General features: G+C 26.8%; 7 protein-coding genes and 1 long non-coding RNA gene across 17 annotated transcripts; 2 read left to right on the top strand and 6 right to left on the bottom strand.

Moving 5' to 3' along the window:
• Positions 1 to 494: 494 nt before the first annotated feature.
• LOC133666133 (uncharacterized) lies at positions 495 to 1,321 on the bottom strand. Its single transcript, XR_009829829.1, has 2 exons — positions 1,003 to 1,321; positions 495 to 853 (listed from the first exon to the last, which is right to left on the bottom strand). It is a non-coding gene; the product is annotated as an uncharacterized LOC133666133 (long non-coding RNA).
• On the top strand, positions 841 to 8,360 carry LOC108003310 (histone acetyltransferase KAT8). Of its 3 annotated transcripts, XR_009829827.1 has the most exons (8): positions 846 to 1,053; positions 1,390 to 1,649; positions 1,721 to 1,811; positions 1,889 to 2,016; positions 2,102 to 2,332; positions 2,419 to 2,663; positions 2,743 to 6,545; positions 7,867 to 8,360. XR_009829827.1 is itself a non-coding variant. In XM_017065474.3 (7 exons), the coding sequence occupies exons 1-7, from the start codon at positions 861 to 863 to the stop codon at positions 2,748 to 2,750; spliced, it is 1,131 nt and encodes a 376-aa protein (XP_016920963.1). In that variant the 5' UTR covers positions 841 to 860; the 3' UTR covers positions 2,751 to 8,360. The 3 variants fall into 3 exon arrangements, 2 of the variants coding, with proteins under 2 accessions (XP_016920963.1, XP_016920962.1); XM_017065474.3 differs by having other exon boundaries at positions 841 to 1,053; positions 2,419 to 2,638; positions 2,743 to 8,360; XM_017065473.3 differs by having other exon boundaries at positions 847 to 1,053; positions 2,743 to 8,360.
• LOC108003311 (D-aspartate oxidase) lies at positions 3,475 to 5,081 on the bottom strand. Of its 2 annotated transcripts, none has more exons than XM_062075386.1 (6): positions 4,897 to 5,081; positions 4,694 to 4,817; positions 4,450 to 4,519; positions 4,145 to 4,209; positions 3,787 to 4,071; positions 3,475 to 3,722 (listed from the first exon to the last, which is right to left on the bottom strand). In XM_062075386.1, the coding sequence occupies exons 1-6, from the start codon at positions 5,079 to 5,081 to the stop codon at positions 3,609 to 3,611; spliced, it is 843 nt and encodes a 280-aa protein (XP_061931370.1). In that variant the 3' UTR covers positions 3,475 to 3,608. The 2 variants fall into 2 exon arrangements, with proteins under 2 accessions (XP_061931370.1, XP_016920964.2); XM_017065475.3 differs by having other exon boundaries at positions 4,145 to 4,301; positions 4,374 to 4,519.
• On the bottom strand, positions 5,320 to 17,270 carry LOC108003309 (uncharacterized). 2 transcript variants are annotated; one of them, XM_017065472.3, is made up of 18 exons: positions 17,129 to 17,270; positions 16,402 to 16,540; positions 15,885 to 16,322; positions 15,725 to 15,805; positions 15,518 to 15,665; positions 14,962 to 15,432; positions 14,580 to 14,849; positions 14,303 to 14,517; positions 11,590 to 14,237; positions 10,185 to 11,517; positions 9,761 to 10,118; positions 9,274 to 9,654; positions 8,859 to 9,188; positions 8,498 to 8,648; positions 7,849 to 8,281; positions 7,156 to 7,777; positions 6,645 to 7,047; positions 5,320 to 6,570 (listed from the first exon to the last, which is right to left on the bottom strand). In XM_017065472.3, the coding sequence occupies exons 2-18, from the start codon at positions 16,433 to 16,435 to the stop codon at positions 6,274 to 6,276; spliced, it is 8,613 nt and encodes a 2,870-aa protein (XP_016920961.2). In that variant the 5' UTR covers positions 16,436 to 16,540; positions 17,129 to 17,270; the 3' UTR covers positions 5,320 to 6,273. The 2 variants fall into 2 exon arrangements, with proteins under 2 accessions (XP_016920961.2, XP_016920959.2); XM_017065470.3 differs by having other exon boundaries at positions 14,962 to 15,435.
• A 117-nt stretch (positions 17,271 to 17,387) lies between these two features.
• Positions 17,388 to 19,550, bottom strand: LOC108003294 (alpha- and gamma-adaptin-binding protein p34). 2 transcript variants are annotated; one of them, XM_017065459.3, is made up of 6 exons: positions 19,189 to 19,550; positions 18,866 to 19,035; positions 18,684 to 18,798; positions 18,454 to 18,609; positions 18,212 to 18,328; positions 17,388 to 18,149 (listed from the first exon to the last, which is right to left on the bottom strand). In XM_017065459.3, the coding sequence occupies exons 1-6, from the start codon at positions 19,250 to 19,252 to the stop codon at positions 17,977 to 17,979; spliced, it is 795 nt and encodes a 264-aa protein (XP_016920948.1). In that variant the 5' UTR covers positions 19,253 to 19,550; the 3' UTR covers positions 17,388 to 17,976. The 2 variants fall into 2 exon arrangements, with proteins under 2 accessions (XP_016920948.1, XP_016920949.1); XM_017065460.3 differs by having other exon boundaries at positions 18,953 to 19,035; positions 19,189 to 19,544.
• A 283-nt stretch (positions 19,551 to 19,833) lies between these two features.
• Positions 19,834 to 21,878, bottom strand: LOC108003332 (26S proteasome regulatory subunit 6B). The gene is made up of 6 exons (XM_017065520.2): positions 21,737 to 21,878; positions 21,481 to 21,573; positions 21,006 to 21,339; positions 20,716 to 20,919; positions 20,355 to 20,619; positions 19,834 to 20,256 (listed from the first exon to the last, which is right to left on the bottom strand). Exons 1-6 carry the CDS (start codon positions 21,767 to 21,769, stop codon positions 19,938 to 19,940), a joined length of 1,248 nt encoding a protein of 415 aa, XP_016921009.1. The 5' UTR covers positions 21,770 to 21,878; the 3' UTR covers positions 19,834 to 19,937.
• Positions 21,846 to 24,844, top strand: LOC108003331 (la-related protein 7). Of its 4 annotated transcripts, none has more exons than XM_062075383.1 (7): positions 21,846 to 21,870; positions 22,202 to 22,255; positions 22,384 to 22,701; positions 22,783 to 23,129; positions 23,195 to 24,181; positions 24,269 to 24,413; positions 24,478 to 24,844. In XM_062075383.1, exons 3-7 carry the CDS (start codon positions 22,452 to 22,454, stop codon positions 24,627 to 24,629), a joined length of 1,881 nt encoding a protein of 626 aa, XP_061931367.1. In that variant the 5' UTR covers positions 21,846 to 21,870; positions 22,202 to 22,255; positions 22,384 to 22,451; the 3' UTR covers positions 24,630 to 24,844. The 4 variants fall into 4 exon arrangements, with proteins under 4 accessions (XP_061931367.1, XP_016921005.1, XP_016921006.1 ...); XM_017065516.2 differs by lacking the exon at positions 21,846 to 21,870 and adding an exon at positions 21,916 to 21,934 and having other exon boundaries at positions 22,202 to 22,251; XM_017065517.2 differs by lacking the exon at positions 21,846 to 21,870 and adding an exon at positions 21,917 to 21,934.
• Positions 24,738 to 27,019, bottom strand: LOC108003333 (H/ACA ribonucleoprotein complex subunit 1). 2 transcript variants are annotated; one of them, XM_062075387.1, is made up of 4 exons: positions 26,887 to 27,019; positions 25,532 to 25,628; positions 25,219 to 25,459; positions 24,738 to 25,147 (listed from the first exon to the last, which is right to left on the bottom strand). In XM_062075387.1, exons 1-4 carry the CDS (start codon positions 26,933 to 26,935, stop codon positions 24,884 to 24,886), a joined length of 651 nt encoding a protein of 216 aa, XP_061931371.1. In that variant the 5' UTR covers positions 26,936 to 27,019; the 3' UTR covers positions 24,738 to 24,883. The 2 variants fall into 2 exon arrangements, with proteins under 2 accessions (XP_061931371.1, XP_016921010.1); XM_017065521.3 differs by lacking the exon at positions 26,887 to 27,019 and having other exon boundaries at positions 25,532 to 25,779.
• Between the last annotated feature and the right edge of the window lie 49 nt (positions 27,020 to 27,068).

Below are 27,068 nucleotides of genomic sequence, written 5' to 3' on the forward strand. Positions count from 1 at the left end.
TCCCAATTTTATGAAATATTTGTTTTTTATAATATATCATAGTAAATCAAATAAATAAAGATATTACATATTATTATTTTTTAACTATTTTTATTATATGTTACGAATAATAAATTAATTAAGTTAATTAGAAAATTTTGAAACGAAATACAATTAGTTAGCTCAAATCTTAGTTCAAATTTATGTTGCGACACTTATCCGAAGAGATAAATGTTCGAAAAATTATTTTTATTGCTTCGTACTTGTCGATAACATCGAATGCAAAAATGAAAACAAAAATAAGTGAGATATATTTCTTTTTGTCATTCGAGATAAAGCAAATGTTCGGTTTGAAGAAAAATAATTTTAATAACTGGTATGGATAATTTTTTCACATTCAAACGAAAAAAATGACACATGAGACATTTAAAAGCACAATATAATATGATTAATGATTAGCAATAGTCAATATTGATATAATATTCATAAAAATAAAATAATTTAAATAAACAAAGTATTTTTTAATTATATATTAGTTATGTTTTTTAATTATACATTTCTTTTCAATAAAATTATGTTCATTATTTATTATGACAATTATGACAATTTTTTTATATTTACAATATTTATTATGACATTATTATGACAATTTTTTCTTATTTGATTATATTTATAATTTTAATTATCGATTCCAAAAAAAATTTTTCATTTCCGTTTAAAACGCTTCGAACGATCTAGTTTCTTTTATATATATAATATATGTTGTGGAGAATTTCATGGCCGCATTGGTTGTGTTGCATCAGCAAGTGCAATGTTCATCTATTTTCGGTTGTCTCATAGCGGTAAATCGCTTCAATGATCAGTGATTTTTAATCTGAAAAATGGCCGAATCGGAACAAAGGAACAAAGAGAATTGTATCGTAGGATCAAAAGAAATGATGGTGAAGCAAGAAAAGCGTGAGAATACATTGACGAATGGCGGGAAAGGATCTGGGGATGACGCGGACAGTCTCGAAGAATTACCTCTTGATATTGGTGAACACTATCTTGTTCGCAGATCTGATGATTCCTGGCGTAAATATGTATATTATCATGCGATTTTTATGTTATTTATATAAAGAATAATTTAATATTAATAAATTACTTATTCGCGCACTTTTTTCACGATTTTGTACTTTTGTTTGTACTACCGGCTTTATCCTAATAAACTATACTTGTTTTGCAAACATTACGAACGATATATGTAATATATGATTTAGATACTTTATCTGTTATTAACATTTTATTTTTTTATTTCTATGATTATTTCTTTCGATTATAAATCATAAGTTATTAATGAAGAATATAAATTTAAAAAAATTAAAATTTTAGTTAAAAATAAATTAACAGAATTTTTTCAATTTCATATAGATCCAGCAGAAATTATTCAAACTCGATATAATGAGAGTGAAAGCCACTATGAATATTATGTTCATTATGAAGGACATAATAGAAGATTGGATGAGTGGGTGCCTAGGGATAGAATTATGTCAAGCAGATTTGATATGAGTGATAGAAGTTGGAAAAGTGGAGACAGAAATTCTGGTACTGATTTACTGGCAGATTCATCAGATCGTAAGATTACAAGAAATCAAAAAAGAAGACATGATGAAATTAATCACATTCAAAAGGTACATATTTATATTATCATTAAATTAAAAATATATATTTATAACAAAAAAATAACATTTTTTTATTGTAGACATATGCCGAAATGGATCCTACAACTGCTGCACTAGAAAAAGAACATGAAGCAATAACAAAAGTCAAATACATTGATAAGATTCAAATAGGTAAGCATTAATATATATTTTATGGTACTAAATCTTATTTGAAAAGAGTCTCATTATTTTCAAAAGTTCATTTCTAGGAAAGTATGAAATTGATACTTGGTACTTTAGTCCGTATCCAGAGGAATATGGCAAGCAACCAAAACTATGGATTTGTGAATATTGTCTTAAATACATGCGTCTTGAAAAAACTTATAGATATCACATGGTAAAAAATTTTAATATTAAAATATTTAATTCTTTACAAAAATAATTAAATAATTCTATAATTAAGAATTGGAATTTTTTTTTAGAGTGAATGTACGCATAGACAACCAGTTGGTAAAGAAATATATCGCAAAGGCACATTAAGTATTTGGGAAGTGGATGGTAGAGAGCATAAAATTTATTGTCAAAATTTATGCTTACTTGCAAAATTATTTTTAGATCATAAAACACTTTATTTTGATGTTGAACCATTTCTTTTTTATATTCTTTGTGAAGTTGATAAACATGGAGCTCATTTAGTTGGTTATTTTTCAAAGGTATTTATTTTTTATTATATTTTTTATTTGATTATATTTATAATTTATAAATATAATTGTATTTATTATGTTTGATCTACATACAGGAGAAAGAATCACCTGATGGTAACAATGTTGCTTGCATTTTAACTTTACCGCCGTTTCAAAGACAAGGATATGGAAAGCTTTTAATTGCTTTTAGTTACGAATTAAGCAGAATAGAACAAACTGTTGGTAGTCCTGAAAAACCCTTAAGTGATTTAGGAAAATTATCATATAGAAGTTATTGGAGTTGGATTCTTTTAGAAATTTTGCGGGATTTTCGAGGTACTCTTAGTATAAAAGATCTGAGGTAACTTTACTTAAAAAGTGATATAAGTTAGATCAAATTATATGTAAAGAATTTAAATAATTATTAATATAATTTTCAGTCAAATGACAAGTATATCACAAACAGATATCATATCGACCTTACAAAGTATGAACATGGTTAAATATTGGAAGGGTCAACATGTAATTTGTGTAACACCTAAATTAGTTGAAGAACATATTAAAAGTAGTCAATACAAGAGACCACGGTTAACAGTGGATAGTAGTGCACTTAGATGGGGAGCTCCACCACGAAAGAACGTAAAACCTGGCAAAAAGTAGCAGAAATCAAATTGCAATTCAATGATTTTTATTATCGTGAGATTCACGATTTAATGTGTTTAGTAAACACTTGATGAAGAAAAGTTGCACTTATAATATAATAATATGCAACAATTTGGTAAATAATTTTTATACGCATATGCGAGTTTATGTAAAATATTACGCATATATTTCACTAATTTGCATTGTAAGACTCATATTTGACTCGTAAAATGAGTAAGCATGATTGATTTCTAAAGCTTCGTTAAATCTTCGAAGCGTAAAGATATTAAAAAGTGTAGTAATATATTCTCTAAATAATTTAATTTTTTTTTCATAGTACACAAAAAAAAGAATTGAAGATAATATACTGATACTGACACGAAATACCATGTATTTCTTAATAATAGAAGAATCATTAATCTTTGCTAGAAATTTATTAGTTTTGCAACATGTAATTATAATCTCAAGATACAAGTATGTTGTGTTTCACATAAAAGAAAAAAAAATAAGATTGATAATACCATACAGTATTAATCTGTATTAATAATTTTATTATATATATTCATTAATAATAAATTAATTATTAATGAGAAAGAAATTACTATAGAATAATCACAAATATGGCTAAAGTTTATCATCATTACACCAAAATAATATTCATTATTTATAATTTTGAAATAGATGATTTATGCATTTCTTTTGCCAATTTAATGGCATATTTAGCAGTTCCAGGCGCAGTGCACACTCCGTAACCTCCATGTCCATAATTATGCACTAGCTGTAATATAATTTTGATCAATTAACGAAAACATTCATAAATAAAATATTCAATTGAAACTAACAATAGCTTTGGAAAATCCTTTTACGATTTGTTCCCCTTCCACTCTGACATTGTTTTCTCTATGTGGTCTTAAGCCAACTTCTACTTTTACAATTTCTGCTTTTTTAATATTTGGTAGGAAGTTTTTACATCTATTATGAATTGCTGTAGATTCATACAGACAAGGTTTTAAATTTTCAGAATCAAAGCTTCTCGAACCACCTAGAGTAACTATACCATTAAAACCTGGTATAATATAAGTGTCCAATTCGCCATAAAAAAATGTTTTCAACCATGGCGCATTTACCTATTTTTTTAAAATTAAAAAATTAAAATATGTTCTATATTTAAAAATTAATTCTATGTTAAAATAAATATACTTTAAGTATTTGACCACGTATAGAAACGAGACGTTTATCATTGCATAAAGATCGTGCTTCGAGACCTGTACAATTCATAATTAAATCCCAATCGGATACAAGTTCTGTTAGAGAATTCAATTTTTTTTCTATCAATTTAATTCCACTTATTTCTAATCTAAGAATAAATATTTGTTTAAGAATTTTTAGTTTGAAGAAATTATGTTAATTAATAAAATAAATTCGTTACTTATTACGTGCCCATGGCAGATGCAATTTACACTCTGTGAGAAGAGTTCTAAAAAATGAGCCATATTTCCAATTACCTTCCACTAATTCAAATTCTTCGTCTGTAGCTTTTCTATATATTGGTACTAAATCTTCGATCCAATGATTCTATTATAAAATAATAATATTAAAAAAAATAAATTTTAACAAAATTAATATTTGATTTTTTTTAACAAAATTTAATAATGATAATTCTATCATAATGCATTTTCTCAAAAAATATAATATTCTTAATGAACATATAATAAATTTAAAAAATATTCATAAAAATTCAAAATAAACCTTAACAGTTTCTGGCGAAGAATTTGCAAATAAATAACCGGATATAGCTGTTATACCAGCAAAGGAAGCTTCATAAGACTTCCGAATATTATCGTAATATTCATACGAATCTCGTATCCAACATCTAAAAAAAAAACATTTTAATTAAAAAAAAATATAAAAATTTTAAACATCAGAAATAAAATCTGCCTTTACGTATAAACCTTGTTATTTCTTCAGTTGGTCCAAAATATGATGAACCAATTCTAAATATTCCAGCTGCCACATGACTAACAGTATTATTAAAATCGGAAGCAAAAATAGTAATTTCAGCATTACGTAATTCATGTTTTAATTGTAAAGCTGTAGTTAAACCAATTATTCCACCTCCGATTATAACCACTTTCATTTTTTCGTTTTTTTTTTTAATAATTAATTAATAAACAATGTTTCCTTTTCAAAGATTCCAGTAAAACGTAACAATTTATTAATTATTACAGAAAATATTATTAATTAAGAATAACTAATATTGTTTGATAAGATTCTAAAAATTCCACATCTTATCTGTTGTTAAAATACTCTTGTATCATGAAATTACTTATAGCTGCAGTCGATAATATGTTTTGTTAAAATAAACTCGCAAGATGTATTAAAAGAATTACGTTTATTTTAATACAAATTGACATTTTCCAAAAAGTTATCGTGGTAATTCAAATATTATGGGCAGTTAATTCTCTTATTAAAGATAAGATAACATCATTCAATGGAAAACGTAAAGGTGTGATTACAGCATAAAAAGAATTTAAGATTTCTGCGCGTTAAACAATGATTAATCGAGATATGTACAACGAATGTTAAAAATTCAGAGAGAATTAGTTAATTAAACTTAGCTTCATTTTCTTATTTATTTGTCTTATTTATAGATTAATATGAAATTTGATCTAACCACATCTATTTTCCCGCATATATACAAACTTTAATTTCAAAGAAAAAAGAAAGAAAGAAATTGTATCAAGATCTCTTTTTTCTTTAAAACTACGCCTAAATCAAAAATAATTTGTAAACTACAAAAGTAAAATATACAATGATAAGTTCATTTGCCTTACGGGTATCTTACATCTTCAACAATGTAATTGTTATTAACAATCGGTCCTCTTTTGTATAAATTACATTGTCACGCGTTACAATTTTCCATTGTACCTCGGATCTCTTCTTTTTTTTTTCGACTATTTGTTTTTTCGTATCGAAAAATATAAACGTAACGCGAATTTTTAGAGATGTGGACGCAATGGAATAGTCGTCGTACGCGAATTCTATTCCGAAAACGATTAATATCGCATCACAAAAAATGAAGCTATTTACAATAAACAAACAGTCGATGAATTTGTCACTAATAATAATACATTATTTTTTGCGTCTACGTTCTGCGCAAATTTCAACGATCTTACAAAGCCTTTGTAAGGCCACACTCACGATTTTTTTCTCCCTTTTTTTTTATTTCTCCATGGAGAAATAAATATTTGTATATTGTTCATTTTACAAGCTTAATATCTAAGATTGTTACATGTTAAAATAGAATGCTACCTAAAATACAAAAAATCTTACGCTTTACTGCAAGGCTGTATGGTATAATTCAAAGGAGGAGGAGGAACTAAAAGAGGCAGCGGAGTAGGAGGCGGAGGAGCTTGAACAGTATTTGAAACTGTAGTTGCTGATTGAGCTTCACTATTACGAATATTAACATTGTAAGCAGAAAGATAACTTGGCCAAAGATGTGGTGGTGGAGGAGATCCAGGAGGTGGTGGCGGCGGAGAACGATCATCTAATTCGTCCGAATCATCCATCATCATTGCCGTTAATGGAGTAACACGAGGTTTCTTTATTTTTATAATTTTCACCTAATAAATACAATTAATAAAACAATAATTTGATACATAAAAATTAAAAATTTACAAATTAAGAGAATACTAACCTTTACTTTTTTCTTTGCTTTTGGAGGTCGCACTCTTTTCTCTTGCTTTCTACTCTTCCTAGAACTGGATCTTCGAATGTCACGAATTCCATTCCGAGCAATTATAGATGTGGGTGGTGGAGGGGAAGGCATATCTCCTTCACCACCACTAGGACTGGTACCTTCTCCAGGTTTGATTCCATCTGCAAATTGCACTGATTTTTTACTTCTTTGTTTTCGCTTATTCAATTTTGCTAACTTTAATTTTTTTATTTGAATCTTGAATTTGCTTGATTTATTTTCTCCAGCTTCATCTTTATTAGATTCTTTTTTATCTGATTCTGGACCCTCTTTATCCGTATTATCTCCACTCTCATTTTCAGGAGTAGATAAATCATCTAAGTTACCATTAGGAACTGATGTTCTAAAATATATTTATTTATATATATATTTGCATGTTTATATTTATATCTTAAGAATAGTATAAATATTTCTTTATTCCATACAAATATAAATATAAATAATTGCATACCTGAAACCTGATGCAACTAAAATTCCTTTCAAAGGTGGTGGAGGCAATTCTGGCCATTCTTTGGATTCTGCCTCGATTTGAGTTTTATTTGTTTCATCTGTTGTTATGGTTGCAGTAGCTTCATCAATATCATTTTTTAATTTATTTAATCGTAACTTTTCATCATCATCTTCTTCTTCTTCTTCGTCATCTTCTGCCTCTTCCTCATCTTCTTCGTCATCTTCTACCTCAGCTTCTTCTTCCTCTTCTTCTTCTTCATCCTCTTCAACAGGCATTTCTTCTTCTTCTGTAGAAACAGAAGATGCAACAACCGGTGTTTCTTCTTCTTTTTCAAAAATAGCAACGGAAGTTTGTTGCTCTTCCACATCACCTTGTTCTTCACCTTCTAGAAGAGCCTTCAAAACACATGGATCTAAACCCGTATTTTTTTGCTGATTTGCATTTTCAGTTTGGCGCATGTTACTTTTTTCTAATAATTGAAGAGCGCGACGATTAATTCGTTCAATTCGCCTACGTTCTTTTTCTTTTCTCCTAATTTCGCGCAATCGTTTACGTTCTTCCTGTTCTTTTCTGCGGGTTTCCAAAATAACTTCGTAGTTATAAACTGGGAGAACTGGTACTTCTGTGAATTTAATTATATAAATAATTATTTATATTTTAACAATATCATAGAAAAAGACTAAATTTATTTACTTTGTGATGTCACTTCAGCTCTTGCAAACGTCGATTGTGATGCCGGAAGTGGGACAGGACCAGGGACAGGTACAGGAACAGAAATAGGTAATGGAACCGGAGACAAAGTAGAAACTGGTGTAGAAGTCATGGCTGGAACGGCCGGTACAGGCATTGGAACAGGAACTGGAACAGGTACAGATATAGGAACTGAGGGAACCGGAGAAGGTTGAGGGACTGTCGCGGAGTATATCATCCCTGCTGACTGATCGATCGAAGAAGACTGTCCGCCGCTCCAGTCTAACGATGTCGGAACAACTTGAAGAACATTACCTACGCGAACTACTTGACTTGAACCTCGTACAATCGGTGTATTCGAGGAATTGGTTGAGTCTCTATGGGTTGCTGAGACTCCATTGAAATCTGCAGGTACAACTTGCAATACATTGCCAACCTGTTTGATATTTTGTGAAAATATATTACTTTTTGATCTTTTTATAATATCATTGAATAAAACAAAGATAAACAAACAATAATATTAGTAATATATTACATTTAATTTTATTTAATTATAAAATAAAAATTAAATTCATTAAATTTATTAAATAAAAGATTTTTTATATAAATTAATATTACATTTTTTAATTTATATAAAGAATTAATTACATACTTGTAAAACGGTAGGTTGTTGGCGATATAACATCTGTTGTTGTTGCTGAGGTGATGACGAATAACATACATTTGAATTAAAATTATCTCCATAATCATTTGATATTCCTGTTCCATCCTGTTGCTTCTTAATACCTAGTTCAAGTTCTAATCTAAAATTAACCAAAAAATTTAATCATGAAAAAATACTATTTTTTATAACAAAATATATATTTTATTATTATTGGGATCAATGAATAATGTATAATATATATATTATATATTATATATATTATATATTATATATTATAATAATTTAGGAAATAATGGAGAGGAAGGGCAGCTAGGGCTAGGATTCCGAACACGATTTCTATAAATATTACCTATCATCAAGTGGCAAACGTTTCGGAGAACTCGCTGCAGAGTCATCAATGCACGGTGGATAAGTTAAGTTATTCTCAGTATAATAGTATTCGTTTCCAACTTCGTTTTCAGTCGAATATTGGAAACCTGCTGTGACTGTCTCCATATTGTCACCGATGTGCATTTCCGAGTCTAACACGGTCGAGTCCCTAGATAGTCCGGACACGGACTGTACAATTGTTTCTATTCGTCTACCTCTTTCGGTGCAGCTATCTATTTTCATATTATCGTGTTCATCCTTCCTTTCCCTTGAATTTTCACTGACTCTACCTCGTCCCACAGAAGGTGATCTGAATCGACAGTAAGATTAGCTTACTGACTACCTAACATGAATAATAGTTTACTAATTATTATAAATTATTCCTAAAAATTCACCTGGAAGATCGTAATCGTTCAGTTATTCGTATATGATCTGGATTCCTCATTCTTGATCTCGAGGTAGATCTAGTCCTCGAACGAGATCCAGATCGGGATCTTGATCTCGAACGCATCATTGATCGGGATCTGGATGTTGATCGAGATCGTGATCTGGATCTAGATCTTGATCTAGATCTTGACCATGACTTTGATCGCGATCTAGATTCACATCTGAAATGATCGTGTGATGATCTAGGCGGTGATCTTCGTAGTCGTAACGGAGAACGACTTCTAGACGATGGTTTTTCTATTCTTCGAATATGTCCATGTCTGTCTAGATCCAATAATTCTCTTTCCTTCTCCCATTGCCTATCTCTTCTTGTACTGGGCCTACTTTTTCTTTTGAAATAATATAAATTTTTAATGTTTTTTATTAGACAGAGAACATTATTTATAACAATATAATATTATTTATATTAATAATTAATATTGATATTAATAGCACCTATGTTTGAATTTTGATGAGGAACGGAAAGGACCTTCCGTAATATCTCTTTCAATACTATCATTTCTATAGTATAATTTTTCTTCATAATCGAGATCCAAATCTTGACTATTAGGATAGGAATCCAAGGATTCATTTCCATCTCGAAGTATATTTTCTGCTTCATACGGCCACAATGATCGATCAGCTTCATCTCCGCGAAATCTTCCTTCTCTATGTCTATCAGGATCAATATTTCTTTCTCTTAACACTTCTATTGTTTCATACGATCTACCTTCCTTTTCTCTTTCCATATAATCGTATTTTCTTCTGCTCCATTCATCTCGCTCTCCTTTAGATCCATGCTTCTTAAAATGATCTATAAATAATGATTAATAATATTAAAAAAAAGAAAAAGAAAATATATGATAAAAAAAAATATTACCTTTATTGTATAAGGCAGTGTTAGATCGAGGAGAAGTTCTTATGGATCTTTCTCTTCTATCATTTATTTTAGATCTAGCAGATCTATCTTCATCCATTCTAATTGATCGTCTCTCTTTACTAGAGGAACCTGGAAGCGATTCTTCCTTTCTTTTTGGACTTTTACTTCTACTTCTACTCCAACTACGACTATGGCTCTCACTACGGCTTCCTTCTTGTTCCCAGGAAGTACTTCTTCTTTTTTTATTACGATCAGAAGGACTAAATCTTCTCCTGCTTTCATTATAATCCTGCTTTAAATTTTTATTATCTCTTCTATCTCCTTTCTCTTTATCATCAAATTTTTTATCTCTTTTTTCTTTGCTGCGATCATTAATTCGTTTATCTTCTCTATTTTCCTTTCTATTAGGACTCTTTTTCTTTTGTTCTGTGCTTGGTGATCTTATTTGACATTCTGTATCACTCACATCTTTATTACGTGGTCTAGATTTTTTAAGTTCTTCTAATTTAGTTTCTTTATCTCCAGATTTATATTCAGTAAAATCAAGCTTTACTGTACTTGGTGATTCCGATTTTGTAGTAATCGAGGTTTTTACTGTTATTGATAGATCTTTTGAGTCCACCTTAACATCCGTAATAGTAGTCTGTTCTGTGGGAATAATTTCAGTAACTGATGAGTGTGTGTTATCAGTCTTTTCACATTCAATCTTGAATTCAGCAGAAGGTTCGTCACAAGATATAGTTTTTATATCATTTTTCATAGCGTGTGATTCTCGAAGTTTTTTCTGAATGGTTAACAAAGCTGCAGCATGTTGCATAGGATCATCCGAGATCAATTTTGTCTTTATACGTTCATTATTTCGTCGGACTAACAATTGTTTAGGAATCAATTTAAGTGCTGCTTTTCCTTCATTTGTTTCCTCTGCTTCTTTTACATTGATAGATGAAGATATTATTTCAGAATTTTTATTATTTAATTTTTCACATGATTCATCAGATTCATACTCTGCAAATATATCCATTCGTAAAGGTTTATAACTTGTATCTGAATATGATTCGTTAGTTGAAAATTCAGGTGAATTTTCAATAGTTTTTATATCGAATTTTTTTTGAATAATTTGATCTTCTGTCTTCTGTACTCCTATAATTTCTTCAAATTCTATCTTTGTCATTGGAGATTTCGTATATTTTCCATCGCGATATTTTATTTGAAGAGGTATATTGGGAATGGATTCGTCATCAGTCTTGATCAGAGTTTCATTTTTTGATTTATCCTGAAGATTTCCCTTCAAATTTAAGGAACTTGTATAACTATTGTTAAAAGCTTCCATATCCTAAAAAAAGAAATAAATAATTAATATGTATATTTAATGTGATATTGAAAAATATGTATTGTATAAAAGTACCTCAGATTTCTGAGATCCAGCTGGAGAACTAGGACTATATAATTCTGTATTTTTTTTCGTTAATTTTACATCTATCTCGAATATATCCTTTAATTCTACATTACATTGTTCCTTTAAGGGTATTAACTCTTTTGTCTTATCAAAAAATATGTCTTTTTGAGAATTATTATCCAAATTTTTTATGCGTGATTTGCTTCTAATATGTTCTTCTGAAGTCCAAGATGATTCTAATAAGTCTATATTCTGAGATTTTCTAGGGAATAAATCAATATCTGGATTTGTTACATTTTTAGATATAGATTTTCTCGATTGTTGTTCAACCATAGAAACATCCTCATCTTTTATTTTTATTTTAGGTAATATTGAATCACAACATTCCAAAGATACTCTTTCAATCTTATGGTCGAATTTATTTATCTTTGCCCATTCTACACACTCTTCCTCCCACATAACAGGAGTTTTTAATTTTATTTTTTCTTCAGATTGTGATGCCATATCCCAACGACTTTTTTTATTTTTTTTGCTAATATCATGTTTCATAGATGCATCGACATTTTTGCTAATTGTATTTATTTCTTTATGAATGTTATCAATAATAGTGATATCTTCTATACTTTCTTTTCTATCATTTTTTTCTCGTAGAAATGATTCTTCTTCAATGTCCCAATCATCTTTCTTTCTTTTGTTCTTTTGTTCTAAAAGCATCATAGCTTCTCTTTCTCCTTCTTCTTGCTCTTCTTCCCAGATTCTTATTGCAGATAATCTATCTTGCCTTTTTTTACATTCTTTCAAAGTTTCTTTTTCTATAGCAATATATGTATCTGTTTTTTTATCATATCGGACTTCCTTTTCTAGCTTTTTTGAAATATAAGTGGCTTTTTTCTTATTTATCATCAAATCAGATACAGCTTCCAAGCTATCAACTTCCCATTCATCTGCTAATAATTGTCTCTTACTTACTTCCCTTTCAAGTTGTGTTAATGATGGAACATTTAGGGTATCGAATTCAGTCTCTGCCCATTTTTCTTTTTTATATTTTTTAGAAAGCTTAATTTCATCTTGCATTATTTGTTGAGATATACGTTCACTTTCTTTCTCCCAATCAGTTAAAAATTCGCTGCTGTTTTTTCTTTCTTTATCTTTTTTTCTTTTTTTCTTCCCATCGATATCTTCTTCTATTTTCAAATTTCCAGGTATAATTTCTTTGCTGATATTGGAACATTTTTCTTTAAAAGATTCATCCTTTTTATTTTTGTCATTTTTTTTGCTTCGTTCATCCTTTCTTTCCATCTTCCGAATATTTTCTATTTCATTATTTTCTATTTTTTCAACCTTACTCTTTAACAGAGTTTCTCCTTTTTGTGACATAATTACAGATTCCATTTCCCACTCTTCTAAATATTGTTCATCAGTTTTATTTCTTTTTTCTTCATCTTTGTGGGTTTTATTATGCACATTATTATCAGAAATTACCTTTTTAACTAATTCTTGTTCTTTATCCCATATGTCGCATTTATCTGTGGATCTTTTTCTGCTTTCAACTTTTACTTCTTCTTTAATTTTCTTTAACGGAACTTGTGAATGTACTAATTTTGTATTTTCTAAAGAAGAAGATTCTAAAGATGACTTTCGTATTACTTTTATTATATCTTCATTGTTTTGTTTATTACTATATTCTTTCTTCTGTTTAGTCTTTTTGTTTGTTATCCTTTTTTTTCTCTTATCTTCAGACGAATCACTACTACTAGAATCGGAACTCATTTTTCTTCTTCTTTTCTTTTTCATTTTTGCTATTCGTTTCGCTTTCTTTTTCCATTTCTCAGCTTTCCGTTTTTTCTTTTTTCGTTTCTTCCGTTTATCGTCAGAACTGGAAGAATCACTGCTACTAGTACTACTATCACTGCTATCTGAATCTGATAATGAATCTGAATCATTTGATATTTTACGTTTTCTCTTTCTTCTTTTTATTTCTTCTTCAGAGTCAGAGGAACTTGACGAACTAGAAGATTCACTACTACTGGAAGTCACCTTTTTTCGTTTCTTTTTTTTTCTTGTCTCTTTAGAGTCAGAATTCTCATCGCTCATACGTTCTACTTTGATTCGAACGTTTTCCCAATCGCTGGGTATGGATTTAGAATCTTCTGATTCACTTTTATCACGCATATTTTTATTCTCCAGTCTTACTCGTTTTTGAACCTGAATGTGAGTACTGCTTAATGACATTTTATCATCCTCAGTCTCCGTAATTTTCTCTAAATTTTGTCGATTTTCATTAGATTTATATTTTTCTTCAATTTTATTTGAATCACTTTTATCCGACTTTTCAGACATACTATGCTCTACAAATGAGAAATTGTCATCTGGTAAATTAGTTTCTATATTAAATTCGTGGTAACTTAATGTTGAAGTAGGTTTATTCGGTTTAGGAGAGAATTCCTTTGATATAGGAATATCACTGCAAACCATCTTCATAAATTGTTCATATTCCGATGCTAATTTTTCATTACCCGCAGACTGTAACAAAGGGGATGTTGATTGTCTATTATCATCTACTTTTTTACCACTAGAAATCTCAACTTCATTAACATTTTTATCTTTATTGACATCTTCTTCTATTGTACTTAACTGTGGAGAAAATTCCTCTGATTCTAAAATAAATTTTATATGTTAAATATATTCTTTATTTTATAAATAAAATATACAAAATGTTTACCACGTTCTGAAACAGTATTGCCTGATTTCGTCTCATTTTCTTGTTCTTTTTCCGTATCATTGGATAATTTATCTTCGTCTTCGCTATCCCATTTCGATTTAGGTAATTGTACATTAATAGGTACATGCCATTTAATCTTTTCATCAGATTTGCATATACCTGCTTTTGGATACCAATTACGTTGAGATATTTCAGTTTCTCCCTCAGCATCCTCTCTAGAATTATTAAAATCTGAATAGGTAAAAGAAAATTGGTCAAACAAAATATTTTAATATACCGTATAAAATCTGCATCGCATATGTTACGCATTTTTTCACGATGATCGATGGTTACTGCTTGAAGAATTTGTTGATGATTGATAAAAAGAGATATGCGAGGATTTTCAGAATAAAACAATTGAGGCCTTCCGCGTTTAGTTATTCTTATTGATTCAGGAGGATATTCTTTAGGACCATCAAGTCCTTCAACGATAAAAGCATAACGTTTTAAACGACAATCATTTATCATTAACATTTGTTCAAAGTGACGCACATAATCTTCAGCTGTTCTATAATATATAATAATTTTATAATATTTTTCAAATATTTATTTAATATGCAAAAAAAATATAAATAATATATGTATTTTTAAAATACATAATATATTTTTAAAATACAAACCTGTTCTTTGTTGATCGTTCAGAATAATCATGTCTTCTAATCTCAATAATATCATCCATTGTTATACCACACTTTTTTAACTCTATCCATGAAGAAGAATTCATTATATCTTTATCTTTTTCTTTTCCTTTATCTTTGTCTTTTTCCTTTTCTTTTTTATCCTTGATTTCAGATCTTTCCTGTGAATCACTTCTCTTTTCTTTAAAATTTTCTCTCTTTTCTTTTATTCCTTTCTTTTCTCGTATATCTTCCCACTTATCTTTATCATTATCCTTTTTATCTTTATCTTCATATTTTTTATCTTTATTTTCTTCATACTTATTGTCTTCCCGTTTTTCTTTATCATCTTTTTTATCTTTATCTTTTCTACGTTGTTCTTTATCATAAGAAATTTTATAGTATCGTTCTTTATTACTGTAATCTTTGGATTCTCTACTCGCACTATCTCTTCGTTCTTCTCTTCCATATCGTCTTCTTAAAAAGTTTTGTATATTATTTATACATATAAAAATATAAGAATTTATCATACATATAAAAACAATAAATTTTGTTATACCTTTCTGAATATTTATTTTCTATTGCAGATTTTAAACCACTTTTATGAGAAACATTAACATCTTGTTTACTTTTTTCTCTTATTATCTTTACATTTTCTAATAAATTTTGTCCATTTCTATTTGTATAATTTTCTTCTTCCAAACTAGCTGTAAAATAATTTAGCTATTGCCAAAAATTTTAACTTAAAATATGTCATACTAAATACCTGCAGCCATAGCTTCAGCCAATAACATTTTACTTTTGGATTCTTCTCGTCTAATTTCTTCAATAGCCAGAATCTTTTCCTCTAAAGTATAGTGGAAATTTTATACATTAATAGAATAAATATAAAAAAACCTACAAATTAAATTCACATTCTATATTACCTGTTTTTTTTTTTGATTTATTACCACTTGAATGACGATTATGAAACTGCATAGAATCTGAGTCAATATTTAACAGTGTATTTGAATCATTTTGCAAAGATTTTCCATTATTACCCAACACACTTTTAGATTTAGAAACTTTAGTAGTATGTGCTTGAAGCAAACTGGATTTATTTTGAATTTTTGGTGGTACATTAAATTTGTTGGCAAATGCCATTAATCTCTTTTTAGCCTGTAGTTTTCCTAATACTGGCTTGAGCATTTTAGGACTTTCCAATCTAGGTGTATCTCCATCACTGACTTGACCTTTTGTACTTTCTGGTGTTTCTGGCATTTGTATATCAAGCAAAGATATTGGAATGTCTGGTGTTGGTTCTTCTGGAGCATAAGCATCTTCTGATTGCGACATTATGTTAATATTTTTTTTTTCTGTTTCTTCTATATAAAATCATATCAAAATAAGAAAATAATAAAATTAATTTATGATAAAAATAAACAAATAGGTATGAAAATTTACCTTGAGAAAGATCAATTAAATCTGTCTTTGTCATTGACAATGCCTTATTTTATCATGCATATGATTATTCTTTAAAATAGTACTACGAGCATCAACAAAAGTTTTACTTTTCATGCTTAATATGCATATATATCAGATTCTATAAAATAAAACATATATAATTTATATCTAAAAGAATTCTCAATTTTGTTATAAAAAAAATCATAATTCTTATATAAGGAAATTATATATTGAAAAATATGATTAATATTTTTTTTATTTTTCAATTAAAGATTTTTATCTAATATCACTTGTATAAAATGTAATAAAAATACTTAAATATAAATATCTATACGTATGTACACAACTGAAAACTTTATTAAAAAGTAGCACAAGCACAATTACACAATGTTTATTATTATCGTTAATAATTTTAATTGATAATTTCCAAATAAAGAACAAAAAATCAGTTATTAAACTTATTTGAGATAGACAGGTAAAACATTAAAGCATCGATAAATTTAATTTAGTAGAGCATGTTTTTATCGAGGAAAATTTAAGCTAAGAAACAGAGATTCAAGTATCTGATTTTTTAATGTAGATAATTTACAGGTTATGACGAATGTAGCTATTTTCAATAAAATTTTAAAAATTTATTATTATCTAGTGAAATATATAAAAATTCCAAAAAATGTTAAATAAAAACCAAATATCATTAGATGTAATATTGTTAGTTATAAAAACTTACTTCATACTGAATGCTAAGTAACAGACGGATACATATTGCCCACGATAAAAATGACAGAATATTATCAACTTCGCACACCGGATTTTTCGGTTCCACAAATATTTTTAATTTCACTATTCTGTTCCTGTGTTCATCTAAGTCAAACAGAGCTATAAGAAAAGCGTCCGACATTTTAGTCAAACGGCAGGCCGGCAACTATAAATGTTCGTTCATTAATTCAGCAAGAACAAGGATGCCAATATTTGAGAAATAAACGAAGAACACTACTAAACATGTATATTTCATTTCGGTTTGATAATTATTTAAATCGAAAAAACGTATTTTAAAAATATCTTGATTCTGATTGAATTTAAGATTAATTCTATAATATCAAATTTTTGTATGGATTTACACTTACAAATAAAAACTTTACATTAATATTTAACACACACGCGTATACAAATATATTTTTATATTCTACTTAATATTATATCTATGAAATTATACAAAAGCTTTTATGAATATATTCATAAAAGAGATCATTTAAAATAATAAATTTGATAAGTTTTACTACAAAACATACATTATAATTAACTGTATATTTTATACACATGCAATATTATAACTTTAATTTTATTCTTATCATAATTTTACGTTAATTTTTACTTAATTATAATTTTACGTTAATTTTTATTTTATTATAATTTTACGTTCATTTTTCATTTAAACAATTTTTAAGATTTTATAATTATCTAACAATATTTTTGCTGTTTTGTTCTTGAAAATTAACATATCAAGTCCAAATAAAAGTTCTAAGATAGAATGTTTCTAATATTGAATTTGTATGCATTATAAAATAAATATGTAGATTAATCTTCCATTTCTGATGGATCACCGCCCATTGCTTTCCAGAAAGCAGTGACTAATTGTTCAGCTGCTATACGTCTTTGATTAGTTGGCAATAATGCTGCATGTTCTTTCATAGCCTTTAATTGACTAAACAATTCTCCAAAATCTGTATTTTCTTCACCCATTATTCCATCTGAAACAAATAATATATATACACTGAAACAAAAATTTATGATAAAATTTTGTTCAACTGACCTAACATATTTTCTATTGGTAATGTTTCTGTAGAATCTTGATTTAATTCAATTTTCCCAAATTGTTCTTCAACTTTATTCATGTCAGGATTTCGCTCTTCCATATCTGATGGTTTTCCTTAAAATTAATATAAATTGTAAATATTTACAATTAATAAATAAATATTTATATTTATAAAGTAATAGTTTTTTAATCTAGTTAATTTAGTTTAAACATTTATAATCCAAATTTTAGGGGGAAACCTTTAAGTGTCATATTTGGCCACATATGAGCATGTAAAGCTTCAATAATTCTCTCAATACCATATTTGTTATTTTCTGAATCAGCTTCTGAAGCATCTATATCAGGTCTATTTAATTCAATTAACTCAAATCTATTTTGTAAACACCATTTTATCACTAAAATATTATAAACACATGTTAATATTTTATTATTTAATAACATTTATGTATCGATTATTATTTTTATATACCTTTGTTTCTAATAACAGTATCTATTATAAAATTACAAGAAAACAGTAACACTTCTACTTCTGCTAAAGAAGCAATCAAAGATGACCATTCCTTTAAATTCTGATCTGCATTTTCCTAAAGAAATCAAAACTAAAAATCATTTGCTCTGTCAAAGATTCTATTTAAAATTTAAATATCTTACTGTCTGTGGATCATGATGTACAATCAATGCTTCCACATCATTGATTGAAATATTTTGAGAAGAATTTTCTATAACACATATCAATACCTGTGCTTTGTAATATTTATTTTGAATATTCCATAAATAGTAATCAAAATGATCTTGGTTAGATAATTTTTCTCCTCCTATATCTATAAAATATATAACACATAAAAATAAGAAATCAATATAAAATCAATATAAATAAAAATAATTCTCATGCATACTTTTATTTTAAAAAAATTAATTTATTAAACTTGTCAAATTAATATTAAAATGCGAAAGATATTTAAATTTCAACTTACTTATAGCAATTTCGTTAGCTTTTCCTTTTTCTGTGCTTATTATTAATATTCGTGGTAGATTCATTATAATAATATTTTATAATACTATTAAAATTATAAGAAGATATTTTAAAATTTAAAAGATACTATTTATTATTTGATATTTAGGTTATGATTACGATCTTAATATCAATTGACATAAAAATATGATAATGAATGGATAAAATAAATTATTTTTATATGATATATAGCGATATCTGTCACTATATTTGAAAATAAATCAATTAAATTATATTAAACATCAATAAAATTGCAATTCATAACATTTCGTGATAGACCATCAGAACTATGTTTGACATTATTTGATCATTAAAAGAACTAGAATAATTCTATTAATCTCATGCAATATTTCGATAAATTCTCATGTAATATTGTTTCAATAAATTCCAAAATATGAAAAACATAGCTATTTAATTTAAAATTATTATCTTACTTAAAAATGATTTTATAATTTTAAATAGATCAATTACACGCGATAAAATTTTTTATCATTATTATCTTTAAATTTTCAAATATTCATTTGTAGATAATTTTTAAAAATCATGTATATAATAATACAATGTAATATAATATATAATATAAGAATATATAAATTGATAAGACAAATTTGTATAAACATATATTGATTATTAGATTTATAGCAATACATAAATTTGCAAATACATATATGGTCATAAAATGTGACACATGATAACACAGTTTTTTGCTGATTACTTGTAGAATTCATGTTCAGATTCATCCTTTTTAATATTATTCTTATAACCCTTTTCAAAATCTTTTGCTAACACTATGTATCGATTCTCACGAACCGCATGCATTCCTGCTTCTTGACAAATTGCATTAATATCAGCGCCAGAAATTCTATCTGGTCGCGCAACATAATCTTCAAGATCTACTTCTTCACTCAAATTCATTTTTGCAGTAATTGTTGAAAAAATTAAACGTTTTTGACGGCGATCAGGCAAAGGAAATTCAATTTTTCTATCTAATCTGCCAGGACGTAATAATGCAGGATCTAATGTATCAGCTCTAAAAATATATATAAATTATTTTATTTAAATTAAGTTTAATATATTTAGTATTAGTTATTTTAGTAATTAAAGTAAAAATAAAAATAAAAATTTTACCTATTTGTTGCCATTATAACTTTAACATTAGTAGTTTGATCAAAACCATCCATTTGATTAAGCAATTCCAAAAGAATACGTTGCACTTCACGATCAGCACCAGTCTGAGCGTCAAATCTTTTTGTAGCTATAGCATCGATTTCATCAACAAAAATTATAGCTGGTGAATTTTCTTTAGCTAAACGGAAGACATCTCTCACCATTCTTGGCCCTTCACCTAAATATTTCTGTACAAATTCTGATCCTACTACACGAATAAATGCAGCTAAAAAAATATTAATTGTACTGAGTTATAAGAAGTTAAGTATACCGTTTAGTAAGGTATCCTTAAAATATATGATATTAAAAATATTATATATACCAGTAGTATGTCTAGCTACAGCTTTTGCAAGCATGGTTTTACCACATCCAGGGGGACCATACATTAATACGCCCCTTGGTGGATCAATTCCAATTTGCTTATACAACTCAAAATGAGTTAAAGGTAGTTCTACTGCTTCTCTAATCTCTTGTTTTTGCATATCCATGCCACCAATATCGCTATATTGAATATCTGGTTTTTCATCTTAAAAATACATAAAAATATATAAAATAATGTTTTGTTGCATCAAACAATAATTTATTATGATTTAAATAATAATAACCAAATACCTGCTTGCAACATTGAAATACTTGAATCAGCTTCTGGTGGTAAAACATCTACTAAAGCATTACTATGTTTATGTAAAGCTACACTAGCAGATGGTTTTAATAATTCTCTGTCAATTGTAGATAAAATCCGTACATAATAATTTGAGCCTGTAGTAGAACCTACAATACCAGTATTTTGGTCTACAGCTTCTAAGAATTGTCCAATAACTAAAGGTACACTTTGTATGCGTTTTACTTCTTCTTGAGCATGCAAATATTCTTTTTTCAGATTACGTTGCTCATCTTTGATGTATTCTTCTTGAACTTCAAGAAATTCTAACATTCTTTGTAATTTCTATAAAATACAAAATTCTTATTATCAATTAAATATATCAATTAAATTAATTCTTATTATCAATTAAATATATCAATTAAATATATTTATATAAATTAATAAATATATAAAAAGAAATATTTCAACATCAAATTTCTTTACCTTATACTTGGTATAAAGATCTTCAACATCCAATTCATCACCAGCACCTGTATAATGTCCAATTACAGGTTTGCATTCCATTTCTCCAACATCCTTAATTAAAAATTAAAAAAATTTATTAATAAACAATTAAACAAACAAATTTAATAGAATAAAAATTGAGGTTATATAATTTTAAATTTAAATATAATTTTCATTCATTTTTTTCCTTAATTTTAGAACAAAAAATATGAATAAAAATGCATATATTAGATACCTTATCGGGTAGAATAATACCCATATCATCCATTATTTAATATAATCTTAACAATTAATTGCAGCTAAACATACGAATTAGTGAATGACTTGAGTTTCTTGAGCAGTTCAGTTCAATGATTATACACATCAAAGGTGGCTACCATTAACTACTTAATCAACTAAAGAAACAAACTCAATAAAAACATTTTTTTAAAATGTATAAAATTATATATTGATATAAATATTTAAACTTTTATTAAAAAATTTATATATTCGAATATATCAATTTATTTTTTACAAATATATACGTATATATATGAAAATCTTTTATGTAAATAATATAGTGTTAGAATATGAAAATATATGATTCTTAAAATAACGAAATAAATTCCCTATAAATTTATAATTCTAAAATACTGTTAAAAATAATTTAATATAAACACTTTTTTGTTGGATAATCTAACTACAATTTATATGATTTCAGGTTCTATGTTTACGAGATTTCTCAACCGGGAAACATTTGCAATTCGGATTGTATGTAAGAAATTTTATTCTTTTACGTTTCTTGTAGTATATTAAAAAATTATATTATTTTAATTTTAAAAGATATATTAAAAAATTTGTTTAGTGAAAGTTGAAATTTATATGTTAAAAATGAATTTGTAGATAGTTGGTGACAGAAAAAAAATTATACGTAGTTGTTCAAAATTACTTTTATAAATTTATTAATAACAATGGTGATGGAAGAACAACAATCTGATATAGAACTAGATTCAGAAAGAATTCCTGTACCACAAGTACAAAAATCAATAGAAAATTCGCATTTAAAAACAGTTAACAAGATTACAAACATTTCCAGAGGAAAACCTAGACTTAGAAAAAAGGCATTACACGCTGCCATACTCAAACAAATGGAATTTTATTTCAGTGATGCAAATCTAAGTAAAGATAGATTTTTAAGTAACTTACTTAAGGAAGATCCATGTAAGATTTGTAAAATTATCATAAGAAATATTATGTAATATTTAAAAAATCTATTTTAAAATCTATTTTAAAATATTTCAGATATTGATTTGAATGTTTTTCTAAGTTTTAATAGAATAAAAGAATTAACTACTGATTCAAACAGAATAGCTAAAGCTATAGAAACATCTAAAATGTTATCTTTATCTGAAGATGGAACAAAGATTCGACGTATAACACCAATAATATCAAAAGAAAATATAGATGAATGTACAGTTTACATACAAAATTTACCCCCAGATTCAGATCATGAAACTTTAAGTTCAATATTTTCTCAATATGGTCAAGTTGTATATATTTCTATTCCACGATTTAAAAATAATAAAAAGATAAAAGGTTTTGCATTTGTAGAATTTGATATACCTCAAAGTGCTAAAAAATGTTTGAAGGTAAGAGAAATATAAATTTATTATAGAATAATAAATTTTATATTACAAAATTAATAATATTTTAGGCATTTGAAAAAAAAGGTTGTCTCTTACCATCTCACACAGCTCCTGATGAACTTTTAAGTATTACTACATTTGATGATACAGAAAAAAAGATAAAATCAAATCAAACAAAGTTATATGAAAAAAATGAATGTATTGAAAATGCTAATGAAATTGATAATGAAAAACTACAAGATATTGAAATGGATAAAAATATTAAAAAACAGGAAAATATAAACACTAATGATATTTTAGAAAATCATGAAAACAATAATAAAAAAAAAACAAAAAAAAGAAAACATATGAATACTGATACTGGACAATCAATTGAAAAAGAAAAACAAATAAATAATGAATTGATAAAAAATAAAAAGAAAAAGCCCAAATATTCTAATGATGTATACAACAAAGAAATGGAATTAAATGATGAAAAACAAAATAATGTTTTTTTAGAAGATACATTAAATGATGGTAAACAAAATGATACTCCTTTAGAAGACATATCAAATAATGAAAAACAAAGTGATGTTTCTTTAGAAGATTTACCAAAAAAATTAAATAAATTTAAAAACGTATCTACAATTGAAAAACAAATATTAGACAATTGTGATGAAAATGAACAAATGGTAATTGATGAGAGTACTAATGCAAATATTAAAGAAAATGAAAATGAAAAGAAAAAAAAAAGAAAAAAACGAAAAAAGCGAAATAAAATGGAAGATTTTAGTTATAGCATAGGATTACAAGTAATGGCTAAAAAAAATTGGAAATATCTTAGAAATAAATATTTAGAATTACAGAGAAGTAAAATGAAGCAGCTTAAACAACATTTAAGGAAAACAAGATATCAATGGTCAAATTATGAAAAAAATAAACCTGAAAGAGAAGAAAATGATGAAAAAGACAAAGGGAATAAACCAAATATAACTGCATGTCGTTTCTCGTTTATACCAGGAGTTATAGTCAAAATTGAAATGGATAAACCGTGTACAGATTCAAAAAGTTTAAAGGTATATAGTACATTTATAAAAATATATAAGTATAAAAAATAAAATATAAATATATAATTTTTTTATATATTTTATATTTTTTTACAGATGGAATTAAAAAATAATAATTCTATAAAATATATAGATGTTGAAGATGGTTCTTGTCTTATTTATGTAAGATGTGAAACAGCTGAAGCTGCACAGACATTTACACAAAAATTTGGCGAAGAGAAACATATAACAATATTAGAAGGTAAGAGAATATTTTTTTTAAAAACATAATTTAATAGAAAACTTTTTTTTGTATTATTTTGTAGGTGATGAAGAAAAAATGTATTGGGATAAAATCTTGCATGATAGAGAAGAAAAATTGAGTAAAAAAGTTAAAATTAAACAAAGAGGAAGAAATAAATTGCTAAAGAAAGCAGAAAAAGAACTTGGGAAGCATATCAAATTTGATGAAGTATAAGTTTAGAAAATATTTTTTTCTGTTAAATATATTTAGTAATGTATATAACATATATGTTTATTATTATTACATATGAAAATAGAAATGATAAATAATATTTAACGAATATTGGTGTAAATAAATCATATATTGTATTCATTGTTTTTTCATTTGTATCTTAAATGTTATCTACATTTTAGTCTTTTTAATAAAATTAAGGAATTCTTATCACTAAATGTGTCTTTGCATAAAAATTTATTGTAATTTTCAATTTTCTACCATTTTCCTTTTCCACGATTCCTACCAAATCCTCCTCCTCCTCCTCCTCCTCCTCCTCCACGTCCTTTAAAACCGCCACCACCTCCTTTTCCAAAACCACCACGCCCAAAGGATGGTCTACCTCCTCCTCGACCACCACTATATCCTCCACTACCTTTTTTCATTCCTCGGCCACCTCCACCTCCTCTCTTTTGAACTGATCCAGGAGGTTTAGGTAAAAATCTTTGTAAAGGTAATAACTTTGCTGGATCTATAAACAGCTATAACGAAACATAGTAATAATAATCAATAAAATGAATAATTTCAATTCATATGTAAAAATAAATTATACCTGTGTGTCTTTTTGAAAACTGGATGCTTTTATATTTTCTGATAGTTTTATAGATACATAATAATCTCTGATATTGCCAAATATTTCATCTATTTTTCCAATTTGTTGTTTGTTTTCTGTATAAATTGGAGCATTAAAAAAAGGTACTTGTTCTATATCTACTTTAGCTACTAAATCGTCTTGAACTGTCCATGTGAAATGACCTAATGGAGTTACATGTTCTGGTGGTCCTTGATCAAATCTATAATATATAAATTACATTTATAGTTAAATATTATATTTAATAGTTAATTTAGTGAAAATTAATAATTACCCTCTTCCATTTTTATCATTATTGCGTCCTCCTCGAAATCCTCCTCCGCCTCTTCCACTACGAAATCCTCCACCTCTTCCAAATCCACCTCCACGACCTCGGAATGACATTCTTTTATATTGCAATTATTAAAAAAATGACATTGAATTTCTTTTTAATTTAAAGATAACTATTATAAGTTCATGTAGACGTAAACTAAAACCACGTGCTTAACCTATGAAAGTTAAAATTAACAAAATGAAAATATTCCTATATTTATATTAAATGAAAATATCCCTAGATATTTAAACTCGCTGTTAGTGTATACATTGACATAATATGATATCATGTAATCATACTATATTGAATATATGGCAACATCGCTGCTACAACCGGAAATTCTATCTTAACGTAAAGTTTATAGTAAATGTAAAAATTTGAAATCTTTTTTATTATTTTCGTTTTGATATAAACAATGTGAAAAATAATAAAAAAGCTAGTAATTAAATTCCAATGATTTTTAAAAAAATTGAAGAAAATTTTTTGTGCTAAAATAGTTATGAATGCAAAAAATAAATTATTATATGATTCACAGGCCAGTGTTTTGAAAATTTGAAATTGCAATAATGCTATGAAATACACAAATACCAACATCATTATTTTTTTTTATAAAATTAATTAATAAATAATTTAAAATAATTTTTATAATTTAAAATTCAAATTTGTGAGTTTAGTTTAATATTTTCAATTTATGTAAATATATTTCAAACATTTTTTAAAATAAAATAATTTTTATGATAATATACATCATATTTAAAAAATTAAAGTTAGTAGTAGTGATTGACGTTAAACATAACCTAAAAATTAAAAACAATTGCTACGCATGTATATTTTAGTTAAACAAAATATTTATTAACAAATTAAAGTTTTGTCATTAGTTTTTTTATAATTATAGTTTATTAAAAATACTATTAATTAGTTTATTTTTATAGATATATAGAAATACAATCTTTTTATAATTTTATTTCAATGTATATATATTATTAATTTAAAAATTAATAAATAATTAATATCAAATATATTTTATTTTCATCGATTTTTCTGACTGTGATCAGCATTATCGAAAACTTATTGTTAAATAACCTTATTTTTTGTATATTGTTACTAACATAAAAAGTTAATTATATATTATCAATTTTTACTTTTATTGTTATTTAGATAAAAAATATTATTTTCATTTATCTAAAATTATATTATTCATCTATATATATATATATATATATAGATGACTACACTATTATACAATAATAGGAAATGATAATATATAAAGTAACTAGACCACGTGAAATGGGCATATAATTTAGCGGCCGACATACTGTGTTTAGTGTTTCTTGTCGACAGAAGAGTGCGTATGTCATCCGGCATAAGCAGGTGCACGTGAGGTGACCGTCTGCTAGACGGATCAGTAATTAAGTATATGAATCTTCTAGTGACGTTCCCCGGGTAGTTTTGAAAATCTTTTATCAACTAGTTCCGCGTGATTATGTTCTATAGACCG

This window comes from Apis cerana, linkage group LG5 (genome assembly GCF_029169275.1).
Source record: "Apis cerana isolate GH-2021 linkage group LG5, AcerK_1.0, whole genome shotgun sequence".
Taxonomy (NCBI): Eukaryota; Metazoa; Arthropoda; class Insecta; order Hymenoptera; family Apidae; genus Apis; species Apis cerana.

Coding starts and splice junctions, on each gene's coding strand:
- LOC108003310 (XM_017065473.3), top strand. CDS start 861: ATGGCCGAATCGGAACAAAGGAACAAAGAGAATTGTATCGTAGGATCA. Junction 1,054..1,389: donor CAGATCTGATGATTCCTGGC/GTAAATATGTAT, acceptor AATTTCATATAG/ATCCAGCAGAAATTATTCAA. Junction 2,664..2,742: donor CTTAGTATAAAAGATCTGAG/GTAACTTTACTT, acceptor TATAATTTTCAG/TCAAATGACAAGTATATCAC.
- LOC108003311 (XM_017065475.3), bottom strand. CDS start 5,081: ATGAAAGTGGTTATAATCGGAGGTGGAATAATTGGTTTAACTACAGCT. Junction 4,818..4,896: donor CCAACTGAAGAAATAACAAG/GTTTATACGTAA, acceptor TTTTTTTTTTAG/ATGTTGGATACGAGATTCGT. Junction 4,302..4,373: donor CTGCCATGGGCACGTAATAA/GTAACGAATTTA, acceptor ATTTATTCTTAG/ATTAGAAATAAGTGGAATTA.
- LOC108003309 (XM_017065470.3), bottom strand. CDS start 16,435: ATGACAAAGACAGATTTAATTGATCTTTCTCAAG. Junction 11,518..11,589: donor CTGGATCTCAGAAATCTGAG/GTACTTTTATAC, acceptor TTCTTTTTTTAG/GATATGGAAGCTTTTAACAA. Junction 9,189..9,273: donor GAACGATTACGATCTTCCAG/GTGAATTTTTAG, acceptor CTGTCGATTCAG/ATCACCTTCTGTGGGACGAG.
- LOC108003294 (XM_017065459.3), bottom strand. CDS start 19,252: ATGAATCTACCACGAATATTAATAATAAGCACAGAAAAAGGAAAAGCT. Junction 19,036..19,188: donor AGCTAACGAAATTGCTATAA/GTAAGTTGAAAT, acceptor TATATTTTATAG/ATATAGGAGGAGAAAAATTA. Junction 18,329..18,453: donor GCCAAATATGACACTTAAAG/GTTTCCCCCTAA, acceptor ATTAATTTTAAG/GAAAACCATCAGATATGGAA.
- LOC108003332 (XM_017065520.2), bottom strand. CDS start 21,769: ATGGATGATATGGGTATTATTCTACCCGATAAG. Junction 20,920..21,005: donor TATTTCAATGTTGCAAGCAG/GTATTTGGTTAT, acceptor TGTATTTTTAAG/ATGAAAAACCAGATATTCAA. Junction 20,620..20,715: donor TGTAGCTAGACATACTACTG/GTATATATAATA, acceptor ATATTTTTTTAG/CTGCATTTATTCGTGTAGTA.
- LOC108003331 (XM_062075383.1), top strand. CDS start 22,452: ATGGTGATGGAAGAACAACAATCTGATATAGAACTAGATTCAGAAAGA. Junction 22,702..22,782: donor CTTACTTAAGGAAGATCCAT/GTAAGATTTGTA, acceptor AAAATATTTCAG/ATATTGATTTGAATGTTTTT. Junction 23,130..23,194: donor GTGCTAAAAAATGTTTGAAG/GTAAGAGAAATA, acceptor ATAATATTTTAG/GCATTTGAAAAAAAAGGTTG.
- LOC108003333 (XM_062075387.1), bottom strand. CDS start 26,935: ATGCCGGATGACATACGCACTCTTCTGTCGACAAGAAACACTAAACAC. Junction 25,629..26,886: donor GACAAGAAACACTAAACACA/GTATGTCGGCCG, acceptor TGTCATTCCGAG/GTCGTGGAGGTGGATTTGGA. Junction 25,460..25,531: donor AATGATAAAAATGGAAGAGG/GTAATTATTAAT, acceptor TATATATTATAG/ATTTGATCAAGGACCACCAG.